Here is a 23,354-nt window from a genome sequence, read left to right on the forward strand (position 1 = left end):
TTTCCTCTCTCTCTAAAAAAATCAATAAAACATTAAAAAAAAAAAAGATTTCAAGCCAAAACCGGTTTGGCTCAGTGGATAGAGCGTCGGCCTGGGGACTCAAGGGTCCCAGGTTCGATTCCGGTCAAGGGCATGTACCTTGGTTGCGGGCACATCCCCAGTAGGGGGTGTGTAGGAGGCGGCTGATCGATGTTTCTCTCTCATTGATGTTTCTAACTCTCTATCCCTCTCTCTTCCTCTCTGTAAAAAATCAATAAAATATATTAAATTAAAAAAAAAGATTTCAAGGAATGTGCACTCTGCTCTCAGCTTAAAAAATGAATTTTCAAGTTTGTGGTATTTTTTTTACTTCCTCTCCCAGTACCTAATTCATTAGCTAGAGGATGAAGATGTCTTATGTCTAAGATGCTCTCTTGTCTGACCTGTGTATTGTAAATTTTCTTATAATTTTCTTGCTTGCCCTTTACTCACCCTTCAATTTCTTCATTATTTTTCCTGTTACCTCTTTTCTGTTTTTCTTACATGAAGCTAATAGGAAACAGAAATCCCTTAGGCCAGACTGCTGTTTTGGTAATTGACTGCAAGCTAAAATTTCTACCTTATATACAAGAGACAGAATATCCTATTTCTGTCCTTGAGTTATGTAGAATGCAGCTCGTAGACATCAAGCTCTCAGCTTGGTAACATTGAATGCTGTTTGATGTCGCTGAGATGCAGGGCAGGGTATCTACCTATGCATGCTATTTTTATTTATCTCATCAGTGCCAGTGCACAAGGAGACCTATTTGCCATTCTGTAAAAATGTACTCTTTTGCTACCTAATTTTAGAATAGGGTCCCCATGAACTCTGGTCCATGCTAAAAAAAAAATCTGTTACTTTTAGGCAGAAATGGTTCTAATGTTAGATGAGCTTTGAGACATGTCACAGGGCTTTTCTCTGGAGTTGCTGTATATCAAATGTGAAGTTCTGCGTTTTCACTACATTTGCTTAAGTGGTACAATAACATATCACTGATATCATGAACTTTAAAGCCAGCAGCTGTTAGTTAATTCAAGTGTATGTTGTTGTTTTCTTTAGTGGTGAAAAGAACTCAGTTTAACTAACCAAGTTGTATTGCTTTATTATTAAAAATGCTTTAACATAGCTTGGTTTGCTAGTGAAAACTATTTTCTTAGTAGTAATGTTTCTGTGGTTTGTATTAGTTGGCTCTTCCAATCCTAGCAGAGCTGGAAATCCTGGCAGTGTGGATTCCAGATGAGTTCCATAACACTATCTGACAGAGAGGGACATGCAGGACAGTGTTTGGCAAGATTCTTTTTCTTATGGAGACTTTCTATAAGAAAGAAATTCAGTTTCAACAAGGTTACACTGGAGTAGGTGACATAATGATGAAGTAAAATTTTCTTCCAACAACAAATATGTTTCTTCCAAAACATATGTTTTACCTAAATATTTGATCTGATTCATTATATTTTTAAAAGTGTTACTTATATAAAGATGAGAGGAATTTCTGCTATCCTTATATAATATTTTTTCTGACTCCTTTTTTTGATAGGCAATGTCTTGGTATAATGATTTAATTCATATCTCAGATACTTTATGGAAGAAGACTAATCGTGGCAGCAAGGGATTACATTTTTTTTTTTTTTACTCAAAGAGGTTCATTTTGTTGATGTAAAGGGATTACATTTTTATAAGGATTGAAATCTTTGCTTAAATAAAAAATGTCACATTTTTAATCAAAATAATGTGACTGAGTTGAAAATGTTAAAGGTGATTGGAGGAGCTGCAAAACTAGGCTAGATAATAATGTGGAGTTCATTTATTTATATACAGATTGGTTAAATGCTTCATTGCAAGCAAATGTGAAAATATGGTTTTGAATAAGACAAACTACTTACAGTTGGCTGTTTTAGAACCTACAAACAAAGAAATAACCTAGATTTTACACCTAAGGAAAAAAACAAGAATTAATAAAGGTTTCTCTAGGTCAGTGATGGGCAACCTTTTGAGCTTGGTGTGTCAAACTTCGCCAAAAAACTGAGCATAACTCGGGTAGTGTATCACTTTGAGGAAAAAACTAACTCCAAGACTCCAGTCGCAAATGTTTCATCCTCAGGAGCAGCAAATGTTTCATCCTCGGCGTGTGGCCGCGTGTCATCAGAAATGGCTACGCGTGTCAGAGCTGACACGCGTGTCATAGGTTCGCCATCACTGCTCTAGGCTAATACTATTTAATCACATTTTGATTAAGCTCAGTTTCTTCAGGAAGAGAGGAAGAACAAAATTTATATGGAGATTCTGTTTTAAGAAATCAAGCTGTGATTAAGTATGTACATTAGAAAAAGTGGAAAGATTTAAAAAAGTAATCAACTGGAAATGTAAAGACTTAAAAACTATCATATTAGAAGTCCATGTTAAAGAAAAGCAAGGGTTCAAAAGGACCATTCAGAACAGATGGCAATTTGGCATAGTCTTGAAGCTGTGGAGAGGAGAAAGCCATCTTTTAAAAAAATTAGAAACATTTTCAGTCAAGACCACAAGCAGCCCACAAAGTGATGATGGTTGAGTGCCATCTAGAATTTAGGCAAAAGAAAAAGAGATGAAATAGATCAGCCTCTTTGCAAAACTAATGGTAGGCATTTTCTGCTTTTTATTTAAAAGGAGATGTTAAAAATGGAAAGGCAGCTAGAAAATTGGTGAGACTACTTATCATAGTGTGAAAGATCTATTCAGGGATGATAACATTACAGAAGTTCCACTTCCCAAGCAGATTAAAAAGACTTCCAGGTCAATTGATGATAGATGATTAATGTTTGTTTTTTCCTGATTAGAACATGGATTAATCTTTTTTAAAGCACCAAAAGATATAAAGAACTCTTAGGAATTATCCCAGAAATGTTAACATTTATTTAGTATTTCCAACACTTTTTTTTCTTTCTAGCTGCCTAGGCTTCTTTTAATCAAATCAATAAACTTGATGAAATCACAATTATCTATTCAAGAATTTAGAAAGTATTCAAGAATAAACTATGGAACCCTTAATGAAAATATATCACTTCAAGTTGTAAGTAGTGTGATCACTACACTCAGACTGGTGTAGATTTCAAATGATATTCTCTTAAGAAGGGTTTGGAGGTAGAGGGACTAAAACTATATTGGAAAATTGGTAAAATGTAAATTGATTGAGATGACTTGGTACCATTCATATAACTGATTGGGGCAGTGGTTAGTTAACATAAGGAGAAGTCATGATAAATCACTAACAATTGTGTGTGGGTTGAGTTATTATCTGTAGATATTGTTTAGTTTGAAAAGACTTTAAAAAGTCAGGCAAAAAAACTTTAGTCATGGAATGGACAAAAATGTTTTGTGCCTTAGCAAACTTAATTTCTGACAATGAACACTTCTATAGTTCCATAGTCCTCTGCAGTTCTAAAACTCAAAGGCTCTGAAAACAAAGGTTTTTTTGGTAAGGTAGGCACAACCTGGCTTCAACCAGTAAGAGGCAACTTACAGTTTTTTTGGTTCTATTCCAAGTAAATATTCATTTTGCTATAGGGATATTAATGAGTTTGATGTTAGAATGCTGCTCCAGTTCCTACTGAGAGGATTACATAGTACATGGAATATTAATTGGCTATTGTGGGCCGATGAAAGGAATATCTTGTATGTGGGAGATGAAAAATAGATTAGCTTCAGTGTGGACAAGTATTACATTTAAAAAGAAGCAGAAAGTCCAAACCACTTTTTTTTTCTTTTTATTTTTAAATACATTTTTATTGATTTCAGAGAGAAAGGAAGAGGGGGAGAGAGACAGAAACATCAATGATGAGAGAGAATCATTGATTGGCTGCCTCCTGCATGCCCCCACTGGGGATCAAGCCCACAGCCTGGGCATGTGCCCCTGACCGGAATCGAACCTGGGACCCTTCAGTCCACAGGCCAATGCTCCATCCACCGAGCCAAACCAGCTAGGGCCCAAACCACTTTCTTAGCATGATTAACATCTCCCTAACAATTGTAGTCCCCAAGGGAGACTAGGAATCTTGGTAAGCTATTCCTAGAAAAATTAGCTCAGTGCACTGCCAGGGAAATGCTTGGCATCATTAGGAAGAGAATCAGAACTAAATAAAGATAAAAACAAACTCCCCTCTATGCAAAACCAAAGTTTGACTATGTTTGTGATAACTGTTTTCTGTTGATCCCCAAGGAATACTTATCAGAGCTGGTGACCAAAGGAGGCGAAGACTTTAATGAAGACATGTAAAAAAAAGCACACACTTTGGTTTTTATTTACTTTTTATTTTTTTATATATTTACTAGCGTTCCCGTTGCAGGAAAAATCCTGCAATAGGGTTTCCTGCTGCACTCTACCCCACCCCACCTGCTCTCCTCCCTTGTCCCCCGCCCCGCCTTCTCCGCCAGCCCCCCTGCTTTTCTCCCTTTTCCATCAGCCTGGCCCACTCTCCTTCCTTCTCCCCCGGCCCCGCCTCAGCTCCTCCCTTCTCCCCCGCCCCGCCTTCTCCGCCAGCCTGCCTGCTTTTCTCCCTTTTCCGCCAGCCCGTCTCCGCTCCTCCCTTCTCCCCGCCCCGCCTTCTCCGCCAGCCTGCCTGCTTTTCTCCCTTTTCTGCCAGCCCGCCCGCTCTCCTTCCTTTGCCCCCGGCCCCACCTCCGCTCCTCCCTTCTCCTCCCCCCGGCTTGCTTGCTTCTCTGCAGCTTTGCTCCCTTCTGCAGCTCTTGGCTTCTTTCTACGCTGTCTTGATATGCAAATTAGCCGTCATCTTTGTTGGGGTAATTTGCATACCCATCCTGATTGGTTGGTGGGCGTGGCTTGGGTGTAGCGAAGGTGCGGTCAATTTGCATATTTGTCTATTATTAGGTAGGATTGATTTCAGAGAGGAAGGGAGAGGGAGAGATAGAAACATCAATGATGAGAGAGGATCACTGATCAGCTGCCTCCTGCACGTCTCACACTGGAGATCAAGCTGCAACCTGAGCACGTGCCCTGACCAGAATCTAACTGTGACCTCCTGGTTCATAGGTCGACACTCAACCTTTGAGTCATGCCGGCTGGGTGAACTTCAGTTTTTAAAGACAGAGGAAATACCAAATTTTATCAAGTGAAGAGAAGACTATAAAGCCCTGGTTACCAGTTCTTAGGATTCTGTATTGGATAGAGACCACCCTTTCAAGTTAGAAATAAATTGAGCTGAATTATTGGGTTGCTCTTATCAATAGTAAATAAATAAAATCTGTTAAACCTAGAGGTAATAGAAATTTAAAATAAGGTCAAGAAGGGTTTTTTATTAAACTTTTCATTTTGAGATAATTAGTTTCATACTGTTGTAAGAATAATACAGAGGGATCTCTTGTATACATTTTACTCAGTTCCCCCCAGCGGTAACATCTTGTAAATCTATAGTACAATATCATAACCAGATAATTGTTACAATACACCTATCTCATTCAGATTTCCCTAGTTTTACTTATACCCGTTTATGAGTGTGTACATTTAGCTTTATGCAATTTTATTACCACCACAAGTCAAGATACTGAACAGTTCCATCACCACAAAGGTCTCATTCTGCCCCTCTAGGGCCATACTTGCCACACTTCTGCTGCCCCTCCTCCCATCTTCCATAAGGTCTTAAAATTATTAAATTGATATATTTTATAAAAACCTATTAAGGGAAACAAGGGTTTTCCTTATTTTGAGGTGTATAGACATTTCCCAACTTAACAATGGTTCAACCTAAAGTCTCACTCTCAATAGGCAACTGCTTTAAACTTTTTAGATTTTTTCTTATGTTTACTCCCATATTTCTAAATAATAAATAATATGCTCTTCTATTACCCTCCCCTTCTTATCAAATCCTCCTAATATAGTTATGTTGCAATTTTTAGTTAGATCAATCTATATTCATTATTTATTATGTTAAGGATTATTTATTATTGAGCCACTAAGTATACTGCTGTTATGTTTTCTTGTACAACTTTTGTTTCTTTCCAGGATTTAATATAATTAATCACCTCTTTTTTTGTTGTTGTTGTTATTGTCCTTATTACTAATTAATTCAGTCTCTCCAACAGATCTGTAAATCTTGCAATATAGTCAAACATAGGGTAATACTTAGGTAGTTTCTTTCCTCTTTTCCTTTATTTATTTATTTTTTTTTTCCTTACCATCCCACTAAATATTGTAACCTAGAAACATTGATGGCACGATTCCCTTTTACCATTATCACATAAAATACCACTTCAGGACCAGGACCATGATCCAGTAGTAATACAGTTCTCTTGTTTATAGTTACTTAATATTTTATTTTATTTTTGGAATTATAATGTGATTAAAAATTGCATAAAGAACACTAATTGTAAGTGTACACTCAATTTTTCCATATTTATAACCACCATGCAGGTAAAGATATAAACATTTTCTGCACTCCCATACATGACCATTTTTCTGACTTCTGTCACCTTTAAATCATAGGTGTTTAAAATGTAATGATTGGATGGTTCAAGTCTGATAGTCCGACTTATCATACACTTAAGTATATGCATGAGGGCTCTCAGGAGTTGGTTATGTCTAGAATACCTGATGTGTGGGCTAACCCTATTTTGGGAAGCAACTGGGCATGGATGAGACTGTTTGAAGGCTAAGAGAATAGGCAGGGGAAGTTAGGCATTTTAAGAAATGTGAGGACTGTTTTGTTTTCTAACCTTCCCTCTAGATCAGTGGTTCTCAACCTTTCTAATGCCGCGACCCTTTAATACAGTTCCTCATGTTGTGGTAGCAACGAAAATACCCTTTAATACAGTTCCTCATGAAGTAGCAACGAAAATAACTTTATGGTTGGGGGTCACCACAACATGAGGAACTGTATTAAAGGGTAGAGGCATTAGAAAGGTTGAGAACCACTGCTCTAGATTCTTGTTGAATCTTCATCCTTTATCTTGGAGAGGAATCCACACTCTGTTCTAGTAAGTTTGAGGATTGTCAGGTAATTGAGACAGTTTATAACTAACTAGTGGCAAATCAAGCTGAAGTAAGAATGGAGAGAGAGAAGTGGCAGCCTAGGCGCAGTTATGATTCTACGCATTGAGGAAAGCGGTGTTAATTCACTTATTTATGGACCAAAATATTTGAGGGCACAGTGAACTAAGCACTGTTCTTAAGATACAGTATGAGCAGTTTGCAGTCTAGTGATTAATGTTTGGAAACAAATATTAATCAAGTCATCATACTTTGAGAGGTAGGGTGTGCACAGGGAGTGTCTTTCAGGTAAAGGCCATGAGGCAATAAGATGGGAGTGGGGTGCAAAGGACAGAGTGTGGCCATGAGGTAAGGCTGGAGAAGTAGACATGGCTTAGATATCCTTAAAGATATGCAAGAGGATCCCACCATTTTTTTGTGGCTAGTCTGACATCCTATTGTAGATGTTATCTTTTAAAAAAAATGTTTTTATTAATTTTAAAGAGGGGGCGAGAGAAAGAAAAAAATATCGATGTGAGAGAAAAACATCAGTTGCCTCCTGCTCGCACCCTGACCGGGGACTGAACCCCCAACCTGGGCATGTGCCCTGACTTGGAATCAAACCTGTGTCCTTTTGGTATATGAGATGACGCTCATCCAACTGAGCCACACCGGCCAGGGCTAGAATAGCAGTTCTTGTGTAAGAAATTTAAGTAAGGAGGTCTGGTCTAGAATATAAAAAGTGAAGGTAATTTCTGTATTTCTTTAAAAATGTATAGGCTTTTCTTTTTCCCTTATGCCTATGAACTTGACTCATATTACTCCCTGTTTTAAGATGAGGAAATTGAAATACAGAAAAGTTTTGACACAACAATTCTATATGGAAGGCCAGTATCTGAGATCTGATTCCTAGCTATTTCCACTATTCACTTTTTTTCTGAGAAGTTGACATCACCAATTTCTCTTTAGCACAGAAAGTTTACATCTGGGAATAAGAACTAAATTGTAAATGGTGACATAGTCCTCATTATTAGGGGAGGGGGAATGGTGGATTTTTTTGTTTACTTTAGATGATCATGGCCTTCTGCTTCTTGGCCTTATACATAGGCCTTGGGAGAGATTTTCCCTGTGGACTATTTCCACCAAATGAATCTATGCAGAGTTGGGATTGAACTAACTACATATTCAGTATGCTGTTTAGCCTATTGTGAGACGTATGCTGGCACAGAGCAGTACCGACAAACACCAAAGCTCTAAACCTGAGCCCTTGTGAATAGCTATGTCCTGGTGGAAGTGTCAGTTGCTTATGTGAAATGAAACAGGTCAAGCCTCATAATATTTGAGAATAGCAACCTGTGAGGGACATAAAACTATTCATGAGATGCAGCATATAAACACTCAGAGACTGAGAGATGCTACACTTTTATGTCCTTAGGTGACACATGGTCAGATGAGCCCTGTTGAATTGGATCTCTCTTCTCAAATTGGCACTGTTAGTCTGTTCTTTATCTGATCCCTATTAGAGATATAAGTTGAGAGCTATGGTACTTGAGATGACACAATTCCTTTGTTACAGTAATTAATGTAATAAATTAAGGGAGAGACCCAAAGGAAAGTTGATTGTTTCTTGTTAGAGCCCTAGGTGGAAATTGAGTTGATTAGTGAGCGCCTATGAAATATGGCAGGTAGAGAGGGAGATGCCTGTTCTTCCAGCTGAGTCAGCTCAGCATTACTGAGGATGGTTTACATGTTGTACTAGCCTCATCTGAGGTTGGCTAAGTACAGTGATTTCTAGGTAGCATCTGGAATTCAGGGAAGATGGTATGATAGGGTTTTTTTCTATCAACTTTGCTGTATCCCATTGGTTTATTGACAGTTTCCTGGGGGCATCAAACCCTATGAAACTCACACAATTTAGATTTGACTGTTCTGTTGTGGAGTCAACATCCTAGGGGTTGGAACAGTTGGTGAAAGATAGTCCAGATGTTAAAACTCTGAGCCTTCAGATTAGTTTCTTGGCACTGAGGGATTTTTGAAGCAAAATGGAGCCTTTTTGTTAGTCAAAATAGTATAGAGTTTTATGAGCCACCCTGAATTCATCAAAGAAGAAAGGATTGCCATTTTCTTTCATAGAACGTAAATGGATATCAGTATTACATGTAATTTAATTTGTAAAAAAGCTTTAAACATTTTCCATTTATTTTTAAAAATACCTTAGATACTCTACTTTTTTATATTTTTATTTTATTGATTTCTAGAGAGAGAGGAATGGGAGAGAGAGAGAGGAACATTAATTTTTTTCCCACTTATTTATGCATTTTGTTGGTTGCTTGTATGTGTCCTAACTGGGAATTGAACCTGCAACATTGGCATATTGGGACGATATGCTCTAAGCAACTGAGCTTACTGGGCCAGGGCTAAATACCTTAGATACTTTATACAAGGTGTAACTGTGAAACAGTCCTCTTTAAGTTTAGGCACCACAATATTATGAGAATATTTGGTTCATTTTATATTTTTGAGTTGTCTTATATTTTTCAGATTTGTATCCTTATAATATGCTTAGAATCATGATGGATTCTCCTTCTACTTTATAATGAAAAAATTAATATTTAATGAAGCAACTTGGCTATCAATCTGGCTAGGGTCAATGGAAATTTGAGTCCAGAAATCACATCTCTTGATTCAAAGTTCTGTGTTCTTCCTACACCATGCTACATTCCTAGAATTGAGTATAGCTTTTTTTTTACTTTGTCCATACAGCTTTTGGAGGGCACTACCTAGCCAGACAGATCACCCTCACATCCAAATGTGTGTGACCTTTGTGGTCCCAAATAGATTATACACAGCTGACACTTGCTCAGGTCAGAGCATATAAGAAGATTGATTCAAAATCCATAAGGAGAGGGGATGACAGATAAATTTACAGTGGAACAACATTGGACACTTTGCTATTTAGACCATAATAGCTGTGGGTAGTTGGCAGTTAAAGAGAACCTCTCTCTTTGAAGCCCTCTAGAATGGATACAGAGCTCTATCTGAGTGGAAAGAGAAGTACTGTCCTTAGTATGTTTCACTTAAGGTCATTTGCTGCTTATGTCCTCTTGCCAGGGGCTGAGACCTCACATGAGGACTCTTTTTTTTCTCTTTCTTAGCCTTCTTGAAGAGAGGCCTTGTTCATTCTTGAGTGGTGTGATCTATGGCGTGTGCCCTAGAAAAGCAACTAATGACCTGAAATGTGTGATTACAAACCAGTCTATGGGCTGAGACTCTGAGAAATGGAGTTAGGTTCCAGAGAAGAAACTGGAATTTGAACTCCTATTGTTACAGGTACACAGTATGGAGAATGATTACCATGACCTAGCTTGGTCACAACAAAGAGATCAGGTGCAGGAACAAGGCGCAAATGGTACTGACAAGGAATTCCAGAGTCTGGTGAATTGTGGTCTTAAATAGGGAAGTGGAGTACAGATAGACAGGAGGAGAGAAGACAGGAAAATATTTACAGAAGCTCTTCCAAGTTAAAAGTGCCTTGTGTTCTCTGTAAGGTATCGGTTCTCCTGATTCTGCACTTTCTCTGCCATGGAAGCAAGAGGTCAGTGCTTTTTCATTTCCAGCTAGCATGTTAGTTGCCCTACCTCCTGGGGTTAAACATCTCTGCAACGACCTGTCAGAGAGTTGATTATTAGCTGTATAAAGCCAGGGATGCTGTAGGGAGCAGATGGGAAGTGGTTTGGCTGCTGCAGCAAGGCTGATTAAAGAATCCTTGGCATTTTTACAGTGTCTTTGGAAACGTACCGCCAAAATTACTATGAAGCCTGCTGGGTTTGGAAAGCTGGATTTCTGAAAATTCACCTGATTGAAAAGTAGTGCTTATGAAAACTCTTAACACCCTCAAAAATAGGACAGTGGTTCTCTAAAGAGCATCAGTACTACTAAAGATCAGTCCTCATAATTTTGTTTATTTGTTAGTTTGTTTGCATCCTGGTCATTCAGAAATTCTTTAAAAAACTTTTTCTTGATTTCAGAGAGAAGGGAGAGGGAAAGAGAGATAGAAACATCAATGATGAGAGAAAATCATTGATCGGTTGCCTCCTGCACACCTCTACTGGGGATCGAGCCTACCACCTGGACTATGCCCTGACCTGGAATCGAACCGTGACCTCCTGGTTCATGGGTCGATGACGCTAAACCACTGAGCCACACCAGTTGGGCCATTCAGAAATTCTGAGTAGTTTTCTAATAGGGAAAATACTTTTTATAGTTAAATTAATAGAATTATAGATTTGAAAAAAGCCCTAGGCATGTCTAGACTACCCTTACCACACATAGAAGAATTCTTTATGCAATTTGATTGACAGGTGGTTATGCTTTTTTTTTTCTTTTTCTAAATACTTTCAGTGATAAAGATATGGTTTCATTAACATTGTGGGCCATTGTTGGAAATCTCGTGTTGTTAAATTTTTTCCTGAGTTAAACATCTGTCTTTCTGTAATTTCTGCTCACTGGTCCTGTTTCTACCCCCAGCATCATGGTATAAATTTCTCTCTTCCACATTACAGCCATTATTTATTTATTTACTTTTAATATATTTTTATTGATTTCAAAGAGGACGGGAGAGGGAGAGAGGGATAGAAACTTCAATGATGAGAGAGAATCATTGGCTGCCTCCTGCCCACCTCACACTGGGGATCAAGCCTGAAATCCAGGCATTTGCCCTGCCTGGGAATTGAACTGTGACCTCCTGGTTCATAGATCTGTTCAACTATTGAGCCACACAGCCGGGCATAATACCAATTTTTTAAAATAAATGAACAAATATGTACTGCACTACTATTTCATAGAGGCCAAGTTTTATGTAGTGTTGAGAACTCCAAACATTTTACTAAAAATTTCTTCAGAATTCTAGAATTGTTTTCAGAGTTATTTCTCTCTCCAAGATTTATGTTTCCTTTACCTTGTAGGTGCCATTTTTTTCATAGTTTATACATCATGTTCCCCTACCACACACACACACACACACACACACACTTTTTGCTCATCCTTTTATGAAGTAACGTCTATGTAAACTTGATGCCATCAGAGGTTGCTTGCTGTTGTGAAAACTTGCCACTAAACTTTACTTTGGTAAAGCTTTCTTTTTCTTCTCAAATCTACAGCTAACTGGTAGATTAATGTGCACACCTTTCTCTCTTAAATCCTAGTTTCTAGCAGGTGTTTACTTGGTACAGCTCTGCTCTCCTAGGATATCTTTTGTAACTAATGCACCCTGGCTCTTTTTTTTTTACTGAGGAATAAAAATATTTTATTTTCTTAGAGAGGAAGGGAGAGGGAGAGAGAAAGAGAAACATTGATATGAGAGAGGAACATTGATTGGCTGCCTCCTGCAGACCCCCTACCTGGGATCAAGCCCTCAACCTCCGGACATGTGCCCTGACCTGCAACAGAACCAGCAACGTTTTGGTGCACAGGGCAATGTCCAACCAACTAAGCCATACCCGCAAGCGTTGTACCCTAGCTCTTTGACACTATCTTGAGAATAGGTGAAGAACTACAAATTGTTAGGTCTCTGTTCTATCTGAAGCATTTACCTGTTAGAAATCCACTTTGTAGGATTCATGTGCTACCATTAGTTTGCTCTTTCTGCTCTGTTATGAGAGTTATTTTCTAAATGTATATAGAAAGATGGTGGATAGGGAAGTGAGCAAGAACAGAACTCTTTGGCTTTGTCATAAAGTAATATCAGGATGGTATATGTAGGTTGCTAGGTTTTTCTAGATGGTAAACTCCTCAGGTCTCATGAGTGAGGAATGGAGAGGTATAAATTGCCTTTTTACCCCCACCCCGCCTCCTGTTTAGCCAATCTATTTCATGTGGTGGGGCCAATACAGTGCTATCAATCTTATACAAGAATGTGGAGAGTTATCCCACAGTCTGGTGTTAGGTTTTTCAGTAGTTGTTTGTAGTAGTTCAGTTATTGGTAGGGTAAAAATTTTTCTTTTCCTTCTTCCCTGTTTTTTTTTTTTTTGGTGTGTATATGTGTGTTTTCATAGGTATTTTAGTGGAAAGTTGGAAAGGCCCATTGAATTCTGTTATTTGAAACCTGGAGTTTAATAAGGCTCATATAACTGAACTTAAATTGATTGGTTGAGGCCTCTCTGAGGATATCTCTTCCAGTTGCAATTTTGTCCCCTATCCTGATGTATTTTTCCCAGTTCTGCTTGATTTTCTCTTTTATTCATAATTAGATACCCCATAACCAATAGTAAAATGACAAAGAATATATATATATATATTTTTAGTAGGGACAGGCCCTGTTAGTAGAGGGCTTTAAACCTTTGCTAGTCCATCTTCTGAGTCTCAGATAATTCAAGAAGTAACAAGGAGAAAAAGGGGGTGGGAGTAATAAAGTTGTGCTAGAACTTGAATCTGTAATATGCTAGGGCTTGTATTGATTGAGGGAAGATTGCCAGCTGGCAATGGTAGAAATAAGTCTGCTGGGAATGGGAAACTAACTCTAGAGGATTCCTAGTTAAGACTGACCACAGAGTCTCCAGGCAATTGGAAATATTGTACTCATCCCTGGGGAGATGGAGTGGGAATTTACTTTTCTCTGGTCCAATGTGACTTGGTTAGAAGTACAATTGAACTTGTTTGTCTTGTCCATTATGATGTGATAGCCCCCTAGGAAAGGGTCTCTTATGTGTGGGAGTTTATTTCAGCCTGTCTTCTTGCCTGTATTGTTTCCTTTAACAGTTCTTTAAATTTTCTTTTTCCAGCAATGATGTTGTCCACTGGGCATGTACTGACCAATGTGGCAGGTCTGAGAACATAGCTGAAGCTGAAAATAGGAAAGCTGGGGCAAGGAAGAGCCTTGAATCTTGAGGTGGGACGTTGACTCTAAGATGTCCTTGAGCAGTGGAGCCTCCGGAGGGAAAGGAGTGGATGCAAACCCGGTTGAGACATACGACAGTGGGGATGAATGGGACATTGGAGTAGGGAATCTCATCATTGACCTGGACGCCGATCTGGAAAAGGACCAGCAGAAACTGGAAATGTCAGGCTCAAAGGAGGTGGGGATACCGGCTCCCAATGCTGTGGCCACACTACCAGACAACATCAAGTTTGTGACCCCAGTGCCAGGTCCTCAAGGGAAGGAAGGCAAATCAAAATCCAAAAGGAATAAGAGTGGCAAAGACACTAGCAAACCCACTCCAGGGACTTCCTTGTTCACTCCAAGTGAGGGGGCAACTAGCAAGAAAGAGGTGCAGGGACGCTCAGGAGATGGTGCCAATGCAGGAAGCCTGGTTGCTGCTATTGCTTCCAAGGGCTCAGAGAAGGCGGCTAAGGCATCCCGCAGTATAGCCGGCTCCAAAAAGGAGAAAGAGAACAGCTCATCTAAGAGCAAGAAGGAGAGAAGCGAAGGAGTGGGGACTTGTTCAGAAAAGGATCCTGGGGTCCTCCAGCCAGTCCCCTTGGGAGCACGGGGTGGTCAATATGATGGAAGTGCAGGGGTGGATACAGGAGCTGTGGAGCCACTTGGGAGTATAGCTATTGAGCCTGGGGCAGCGCTCAATCCTTTGGGAGCTAAACCGGAGCCAGAGGAAGGGGAGAATGAGTGTCGCCTGCTAAAGAAAGTCAAGTCTGAAAAGGTAAGAGGTGACCAGATCTGGCTGCCCACTGCCAGTCAGAGCTGCCCTGGACTAACCACCAAATGCTATGTGCACTCTGTGGGAGGCTTAGTAGTTTGTGGGTAATGACCAATTACAAGGTCAGAGCAGCTGGTAATGATAATGTGGCTTTATTTCAAATCAGGGGATTCCCTACAGATTCATTAACAGCAGGCCTGGACATTTTGGAGAAGAGTATTTGTTGTTGGGGCAGCTACTTGTAGGGTGAGTTTTCTATAAGTCAAGTTGAGAACCTCCCACCTTGTTTTTGTCTCACCTCAGATATTTGTTGTCCAAGGCTGACATCAACCTTTATGTGATGATCCCCAGCTTGAATGGTGTTTCATCCTCAAAATCATTGATAAACTTAAATTGATAAACTTAATAGGCTTACGGTTGAGTGCTATTTTAAATGGGATAAATGGTGCTGCTGGGTCTCTGGAGAAGAAAAGGGTTAAATAAAAATAAGTTCCATGGCGTGATATCTACCAGGTATTGTATTGGTGGCTACCAAAGAGCAAAGGAGCACAATGTGGGATAGGTAAACAAGGGGAAGGAGGTTCTGACTATACTATGAGGTACTTAATCAGGCCTTATGAGTTAGTGTTGTGGCTATGAAAGTTTAGCCTTGAAAGAGATTCTTTGGCCACTAAAGGTATAGTTCTTGGCCAGGTATCTCTCAACTATTGGGAATCAAAGTCTCTTGGAGCTGCCAAACAGTGTAATGATGATACCATGCCTTCAGTTTGGCTTGGAAGGGCAGGTGCCTGCAGCCCTAGGAGGGGCTCTCCTCCTCTGGGAAGATGATCTTAGTTCATGTCTCAGGATATCAAGCTTGCAAGGCTGGAGCAGAGTAGGTGTGAGTCTAGGGTCAGCTCAGGCTGCCTTAAACTTCAGTAGCTTACAATTACCTGCAGAGCGGCTGGCCTGGGGATGACTGGCCTGGGGATGAGCTGCTCATTCATTGGCTCTTGATTTTCTGCTTTGTGTTCTGCTCACCTTGTGCTTTCAGCTGATCGCTGCAGATACCATATAAATTGATTTCTCTGTAATTACATCAGCTGCAACAGGGAATGCCTATTTCCATATGTAAGTGTTAATAAATAAGAGGGTGGATGTGTATGTTTTGGTGGTAGTGCCCTCTCAGTGCCTGGATTCCAGTGGTAGCTTGTGCTTTTTTTGCTGTAGATATTTTGGTCTTTGCCTCTGGCACATCTGTAGCTCTTAGCAACATCGGGGCTTCCCTGGTAACAGGGCTGTGAATTTTTTCCCACTAATAACACAATGGTTCATTTCCTTTTACCAGTGGCAGCTGCCAGAGAAGCTGCCTGTGTTTAGGTGGCAGATGCTATAGTCCACCTCAGCAGAGTCAAGTTCCAGCTGGTTATTGGCATGGTTCATCCTGTGCTGGCTGTGATTTACCATTTTCTCTGGGGTGCAGATGGATAATACTGTTTTGAAGAGGCCTAGGAGTACCAGGAGTTCTTGTTTCTGTTCCAGGCCCATTAGACTGTTCCCTACGTCTGGCTGCAGTAAACTCCTGCCATATAATCATTGTTCTTCCTGTGCTTAAAAATGGACACTTCTAAGAGTAACCTTCATTTTCCTTTCTGTTTAGAACTCTGGCCTCAATGCTGCAATCTCCTAAACCCAGAATTAGTCTGTGGGTGAAAGGATTAATGATGCTTAGCTTCATGTTGGATTTAATTCTAAGTGTCCAGGATAGTCTCCAACAGAGAAGCAAATGGAACCCATTTTCTCATATAGGTGCAGAGACTAGTTGGTAGGCTGCCCTTCAGATTATAATTGGACTGAAAAATGCAATGCATTCAGCTAAGAATACACCTTGGTACTTGGGGAGTTTGCCCCTTAATAATGTAGCTGTGTTATAAGCCTTGTCTCCTAAGGCAATTGAGAGTGGAGAAGTAGAATGAGAGAGAAAAGGGAGAGAGACTGTGTTTCACTTTTTGGAAGAAAGATAAAATTGCCAGGAATTACTTTCAGAAGCAGAACATTTATTTTGCAGTTTGATGTTACTATAAGCATGAACCTGGTTTCTCAGTTCCTTTCCCTATTCCCTCAACCCCTTTGAACAGTCTGTTTCTGGGGTGCTTTTGCATAAAGCCTTTGACCATTGAAGTAATTACTTAAATAAATGTTTGGACGTTGCTAGGAGATGAAAATACTGTGCAGGGAGAGAGTGATTTTGTAATGGGAGGAGGAAAAGAAGACTAGGAATCTTGCAGCTTTCAAGAAACAGGGACCACAGAGTTTGGGGCATAATAGGTGTTCAGTCAGTATTTGATGATAAGTAAAATAGCTTGTGAGCTAAGTCTCTGTAAATTTCTTTTAAAATTTTCTCTCTGAGATACGGGCTTGTCTACGGCTTACCTGGTTTGGAATGTTCCTTCCATGTAGGGACAACCATCAGAACCAAAACAGATGATTTGATATAATCTAGGAATTACATAATCTGAGCTGAGAACTGTCATGAAGGAAGAAAACTCATAATATTTAGAAAGTATATTGACAGGAGGTTCCCCCACCCTCACCCCTACTTGGAAATAGGAGAGAAGACAAATGGTAGTTTGTGGTATAGAATAGAATTGTCATTTGTGTACCACTAGTTAATGAGGGAGATTTGAATATTCAAATTACCTCAGGATATTCTCTCTCATCAAGGTAGGTATCTTAGGCTATGACAGGGAATTTTCTATCAGCCAAGGATGTGGAATTTCCCTTCATTGCATCTCATTTTTGCTCCATACCTCTCTCTGGCAGGGCTCACTGTGCTGTTTCCCAGAGTTCTAGGAGAGTTCAGAGATGGCTCTTAGCAACTGCTGCTGCCCTGAATTGTTATTGAACACCCCTGCCTTATACTTCCTGCCAGCTGAAGAGACAGAGATAGGGAGGGGGGTGTTGTTGAGGAATAAACAAGATTGAGCCTTCTGGCTCCTGCCTGTTCCCTTGCCAGTGGTTTGATTAATAGGTTGTTAAGTTAGGGATGGAAGGGGAGGTAGAAAGGAGGAAGGGTGCCTGTCTGAATGTTCCAAGCTTAGTGCTTGCATTGCCACCCTGACAGGCAAGAAAAAAAGAATTTACAAACCACAGAAGGCAGTGATCTATCTGTGGTGACTCCTGCAGACAGAGTCAGGCTTAAAACAGGAGTTTAAGTGAGACTTTTTTTTCCAAGTCATATAAAGTAACCAGTAGGCTCTAGTGGCTAAAGGATCTAGAAGTTTACCACTAGAAGCTCCTCTCACCTCTTTAACTGCTGCCTTTGATCTTGTAAGGTAGAAACACTGCTTATGCTGCTCTCAGAATGCTGCAGTATTTACCACTTCCCCCATTACTTTAGGATACAAAGAAAATGTAAAGTATGCTCTTAGCTATTTTGCCTTCTGATCTTGCTTGCTATTACATTCTTTGTTCTAAGAGCATCTTCCTTTGCCCTTGGTTTTGTTTTCTTGCCCTGGCTTATGCCTTCTAGCGCAATTCTGTTTTGTTGCAATCCCTCATTGCCTAACCAAGGTCAGGTCTCTTTTATTCCTTCTGATACACCTTCCTCCTTCTCTAGTTGTTCTTTCTTAGTTAGTGATGGCATAGCAGTCAGCTTTGCTTCCTGAAGCGAATGCCCTAAAGCATTTTTCTTCATGGAAAATGTTTAAAAATTTATATTTATGTGGGACAGAGATGTATTCTCTAACTACAATGAAGCCTGAGTTAAATTTATTTTTTCTTCAGCAGCTCTGTTTTCCATTTGGGTGTTGTAATTCAAGGAGGGCCCAGGGAAAGATTATCTTGTCCACCCTCCTCATTTTATAGAGGAGGAAACTAAGACCAGGGAGGTCATGTGACTTATCTGGGATCTCCCAGATAGTTAGTGTCAAAGCCAGACAGAGAAACCAGGTTTTTAGTTGCCACATTCTCCTCCTCCTCCTCCTCCTCCTCCTCCTCCTTCTCCTCCTTCTTTTAATCTTTATTGTTCAGATTATTACAGGTGTTCCTCCCCCCCCCCCCAATAGCTCCCCTCCACCCGGTTCCCACCCCACCCCAGGCCCTCGCCCCCGTACTGTCCTCGTCCATAGGTGTAAGACCTTTGTCCAATCTCTTCCCGCACCCTCTACTCCCCCTTCCCCCTGAGAATTGTCAGTCCGCTTCCTTTCCATGCCCCGATTCTATTACATTCAGAACAGTTTATTCTGTTCATCAGATTTTTTATTCATTTGATTTTTAGATTCACTTGTTTATAGATATGTATTTGTTGTCACTTGGTTGTTCATAATTTTTTATCTTTACCTTTTTCTTCTTCTTCCTCTTCTTAAAGAATACCCTTCAGCATTTCATATAATACTGGTTTGGTGGTGATGAACTCCTTTAGCTTTTTCTTGTCTGTGAAGCTCTTTATCTGACCTTCAATTCTGAATGATAGCTTTGCTGGGTAGAGTAATCTTGGTTATAGGTTCTTGCTATTCATCACTTTGAATATTTCTTGCCACTGCCGTCTGGCCTGCATAGTTTCTGTTGAGAAATCAGCTGACAATCATATGGGTGCTCCCTTGTAGGTAACTAACTGTTTTTCTCTTGCTGCTTTTAATATTCTCTCTTTGTCTTTTGCTCTTGGCATTTTAATTATGATGTGTCTTCATGTGGTCCTCTTTGGATTCCTCTTGTTTGGGGTTCTCTGGGCTTCTTGGACTTGTAAGTCTATTTCTTTCACCAGTTAGGGGAAATTTTCTGTCATTATTTCTTCAAATAGGTTTTCAATATCTTGCTCTCTCTCTTCTTCTGGCACCCCCATAATTCTGATGTTGGTACACTTAAAGTTGTCCCAGAGGCTCCTTACACTTATCTTTTTTTTTTTTTTTCTTACACAATCTTCATATTTTTTTATTCTTTTTCCTTTTTGCTCTTCCGGTTGGGTGTTTTTTGCTTCCTTGTATTTCAAATCTTTGACTTGATTCTTAGGATCCTATACTCTACTGTTGAATCTTTGTATATTATTCTTTTCTTTTTTTAAAATATATTTTATTTTTTTACAGAGAGGAAGGGAGAGAGATAGTTAGAAACATCGATGAGAGAGAAATATGGATCACCTGCCTCCTGCACACCCCCTACTGGGGATGTACCTGCAACCAAGGTACATGCCCTTGACTGGAATAGAACCTGGGACCCTTCAGTCCTCAGGGTGACGCTCTATCCACTGAGCCAAACCAGTTAGGGCTGTATGTTATTCTTTATTTCAATCAGTGTATGCTTAATTTCTGACTGGTCCTTTTCCATTTGTTTGGCATTCTCACTAAGATCCTTGAAGGTCTCACTAAGTTTCTCGAAAGTTTCTAAAAGATTCTTGAGTAACCTTATAACTCTGGTTTTGAACTCTGTATCTAGTATTTTGCTTTCTTCCATTTCTTTCATTTGTGACATGTTTCTTTGTTTCTGCATTTTGGCTGCTTCCCTGTGTTTGTTTCTATGTATTGGGTAGCTGCTATGTCTCCTTGAGTTGATAGAGTGGCCTTGTGTGGTAGGTGACCTATAGGGCCCAGTGGTTCAGCCTCCCCAATCACCTGAGGTGGACACTCTTGGTGCACCCCTTTGTGGGCTGTGTGCACAGTCTTGTTGTAGTTAAGCCTTGATTGCTGTTGGTGTCACTGGGAAGAACTAACCTCCAGACCAATTGGCTGTGAGGACCAACTGTGTCTACAATGGAAGAGCTGCTATGCAGGAGACACCCTGAGGGGGCAGGACTTGCTTCAGTGGAGCTTTGGTGCTCACTGAGTCTGCCATTTGAGTATATCACTTAAGAATGTGAAGAGTTGTAATCTGGTATGATGTCACACTGACCACTGGGTACACTGGCTCTTGGATTTCCAAGGAGGTTCAAAGTCAGCCACTGCCTGGGGCCACCCAGCAGGAGCTACAGAGAGATCTGCAGATTCCTCCACTTTGTATTGGGTTTGGAATGCTCAGACAAGGCCCAGCTGTGAAGCAAGGTGCTGGTGCCAGTTCTTGGGCCTTCTTTTGATAGCTTTGGGGCTCCCTAACCCAGCTGCTGCCTGTTTGACAGGTTTTAGGCTGAGAAAGGGCAGGCCATTCACATGCAAAAGCTGCTGCACACAGCTTGGGTGGGGTTGTAAATTGGGTGGTGTGAGGTCTCAGGGAATCCCCAGGGCAGAGCAAACAGCAATGGCTGCCAGTCAGCCCTGCATCAGAGAGATCCCAGCGCAGAAACAGTGACCGCTGCCAGCACCTCCGTCTGGAAGAAAGCTGCCCCCGCGTTCCTACCCCAATGCCAGACAGTCCAGTTTCTCCCTGTATGTGTCTGGGTCTTCCAGAGTCTCACCTGGAACTGGAGTTCAGAGCAAGCAGGAGCTTGTATCTCCCTCCCGATTAAAAAAGCAGCTCACTCGGATGCCAGCCTGTTACGCGCCTCCACACCTCCTACCAGTCTCAGTGCGCTTTCTTCACCTCTCTGGTCGTAGTACTTCCACTCAGCCAGCTTTCCCGTGGTTCTGGATGATAGTTGTGATGTCTTTTAGTTGTAATTTTGATGTGGTTGTGAGAGGCAGCAAGTACAGGTGTTTACCTATGCCGCCATCTTGTTTCTCCCTGTTGCCACATTCTTGTCATGCTGTTATTCCAGGATTCTTAAATCTTTCATTGTTATGAGGGATTCTCAATTTCCCACTTTAAACCTAACTCAGAAATATTGGATGTAAATGCTCAGATACTCTCAAGACTACTTTCATTAAAAAAATAATAATAATTAAATTTATTGGGTTAACATTGGTTAATAAATTTATATAAGTTTCAAGTATACAATTCTATATTATATCATCTGTATATTGCATTGTGTGTTACCACCCAAAGTCAAATCACCTTCTGTTATTGGAGGAATACACGGGTGGGCTTCCTCTGTCGCTCGTGGAAGTGGGGTTTTGTGGGCACCATTGAAATAAGCATTTTTAGAAGCCCCCAGGGGAGAATGAGATGTGATAGAAGACTTTATTTGCATGAAGTTAAATACCTCGGGTTCCAAAATCCCATGCCCCTTAACCCAGTCCTGAAAAGGTGCAACTGGGGGTTCAGCAAAGCCAGAAGCAGGACTAGTGTCCAGAACTTCCATTCCTTGTTGCAGCTTGGTCTGGCAGAGCATGAGGCTAGTTAAAGTCCATTAGTCCATTGTGTGGAGCCCGCATGGCCGTAGGCCACATGGGTGAATGCAGGGGAATGTGCCCCTGCAACAGGAGTCAGGTGCAAACAGCAAGTGAGCGAGCCGAGAGAGGAAACTCCTTTGTCTAGGAGTTTCAATATTCAGGTTTTGTGCCCTTGCAGTGGCCACACCTGTTCTGGCCACTGACTCGCTTCCAGGTATGACTGACAGGTAAGCACCTTCCCATGTCACTCAGACCTTACTAGTATTGGGCATGTGTCCAAACTGCTTTTGTCCAGTCCCTTTTCCCTTTGGTTAGTGGGGAACAGACTTGGAGAGTATTAAGTTAGCAGAACTGTATACATGGCTTGCCTATATTATCTAGTCTTCCTTTTGCTCCTTTCCTATTAAATAACCAGATTATTACAGTAGTATGACTTCCATCCCCATATATTTTATCACCTTTACAAACCTTTACTACCTCCACCGCCCTTTCCCTCTTGTAACCACTATACTGTTGTCTGTGTCTATGAGGTCTTGTTTGTCTTGTCTGTTCATTTGTTGCTTTCAGTTTTACATCCCACATATGAATGAAATCATGTGGGTTTTACTATTTCTGTCTGACTTATTTCACTTAGCATGATATTCTCAAGATCCATTCATGTTGTCACAAATGGCAGTATTTCATCTTTTTTTGTGTGGCTAAGTATTCCATTGCATATATGTACCATATAATTTTTATCCCAATCAGCTATCAATGACACTTTGGTTATTTCCATGTCTTGGCCCATGAATAGTGCTGCAGTGAACATGGGGGTACCTACATCTTTACAAATGTTTTGAATTTTTTTGTGTAGTTACACAGAAGAGGAATCGCTGGGTCAGTCATATGGTAACTGTATTCTTAATTTTTTGAGGAATCTCCATACTGTTTTCCATAGTGACTGTACCATTTACATTCCCACCATCAGTGAATGGGGGTTCCTTTTTCTCCACAACTTCTCCAACACTTGTTACTTGTCTTGTTGATAATTGCCATTTTAGCAGGTGTGAGGTGATATCTCATTGTAGTTTTAATTTGCATTTTCCTAATAGCTAGTGAAGTTGAGCATCTTTTCATATACAGGGTGGGAGAAAAGTAGGTTTACAGTTGTGAGTACCCAAAATACAGAGTTTATTCTTGTATTATTATTAATTAACTAGAGGCCCGGTGCACAAAATTTGTACATGGGTAGGGTCCCTAGGTCTGGCCAGCGATCAGGGCCAATCGGGGCCTTCCAGCTGCCGACTGGGGCCTCCCTTCATTCTGTGCCACCCCCTAGTGGTCAGCGCATGTCATAGCAAGAGATTGAACTTCCAGTCTCTTGGTCAAACTCCCATGGGGACAATTTGCATATTAGGGTTTTATATATATATATAGATTAATTATTTTCCATACTAACAACAGTAGACCTACTTTTGCCTTATCCTGTATCTGTTGGCCATTTGGACATCTTGGGAGAAGTGTCTGTTCAGGTCCTCTGCCCATATTTTTATTAGATTGTTTGGGGGTTT

At 40.5% G+C, this 23,354-nt stretch overlaps 1 protein-coding gene across 2 annotated transcripts in view; it reads left to right on the top strand.

Moving 5' to 3' along the window:
- The window catches only part of ZNF609 (zinc finger protein 609), a 214,254-nt gene that overhangs the window by 11,644 nt on the left and 179,256 nt on the right, over positions 1–23,354 (top strand). For both annotated transcript variants that reach the window (XM_079769198.1, XM_079769199.1), the window contains exon 2: positions 13,757–14,629. In XM_079769198.1, the coding sequence (XP_079625324.1) occupies positions 13,883–14,629 (747 nt within the window). In that variant the 5' untranslated portion in view covers positions 13,757–13,882. The remainder of the gene's footprint in view (positions 1–13,756; positions 14,630–23,354) is intronic.

The sequence above is a fragment of the Cnephaeus nilssonii genome, assembly GCF_951640355.1.
Source record: "Cnephaeus nilssonii genome assembly, chromosome: 4".
NCBI lineage: Eukaryota > Metazoa > Chordata > Mammalia > Chiroptera > Vespertilionidae > Cnephaeus > Cnephaeus nilssonii.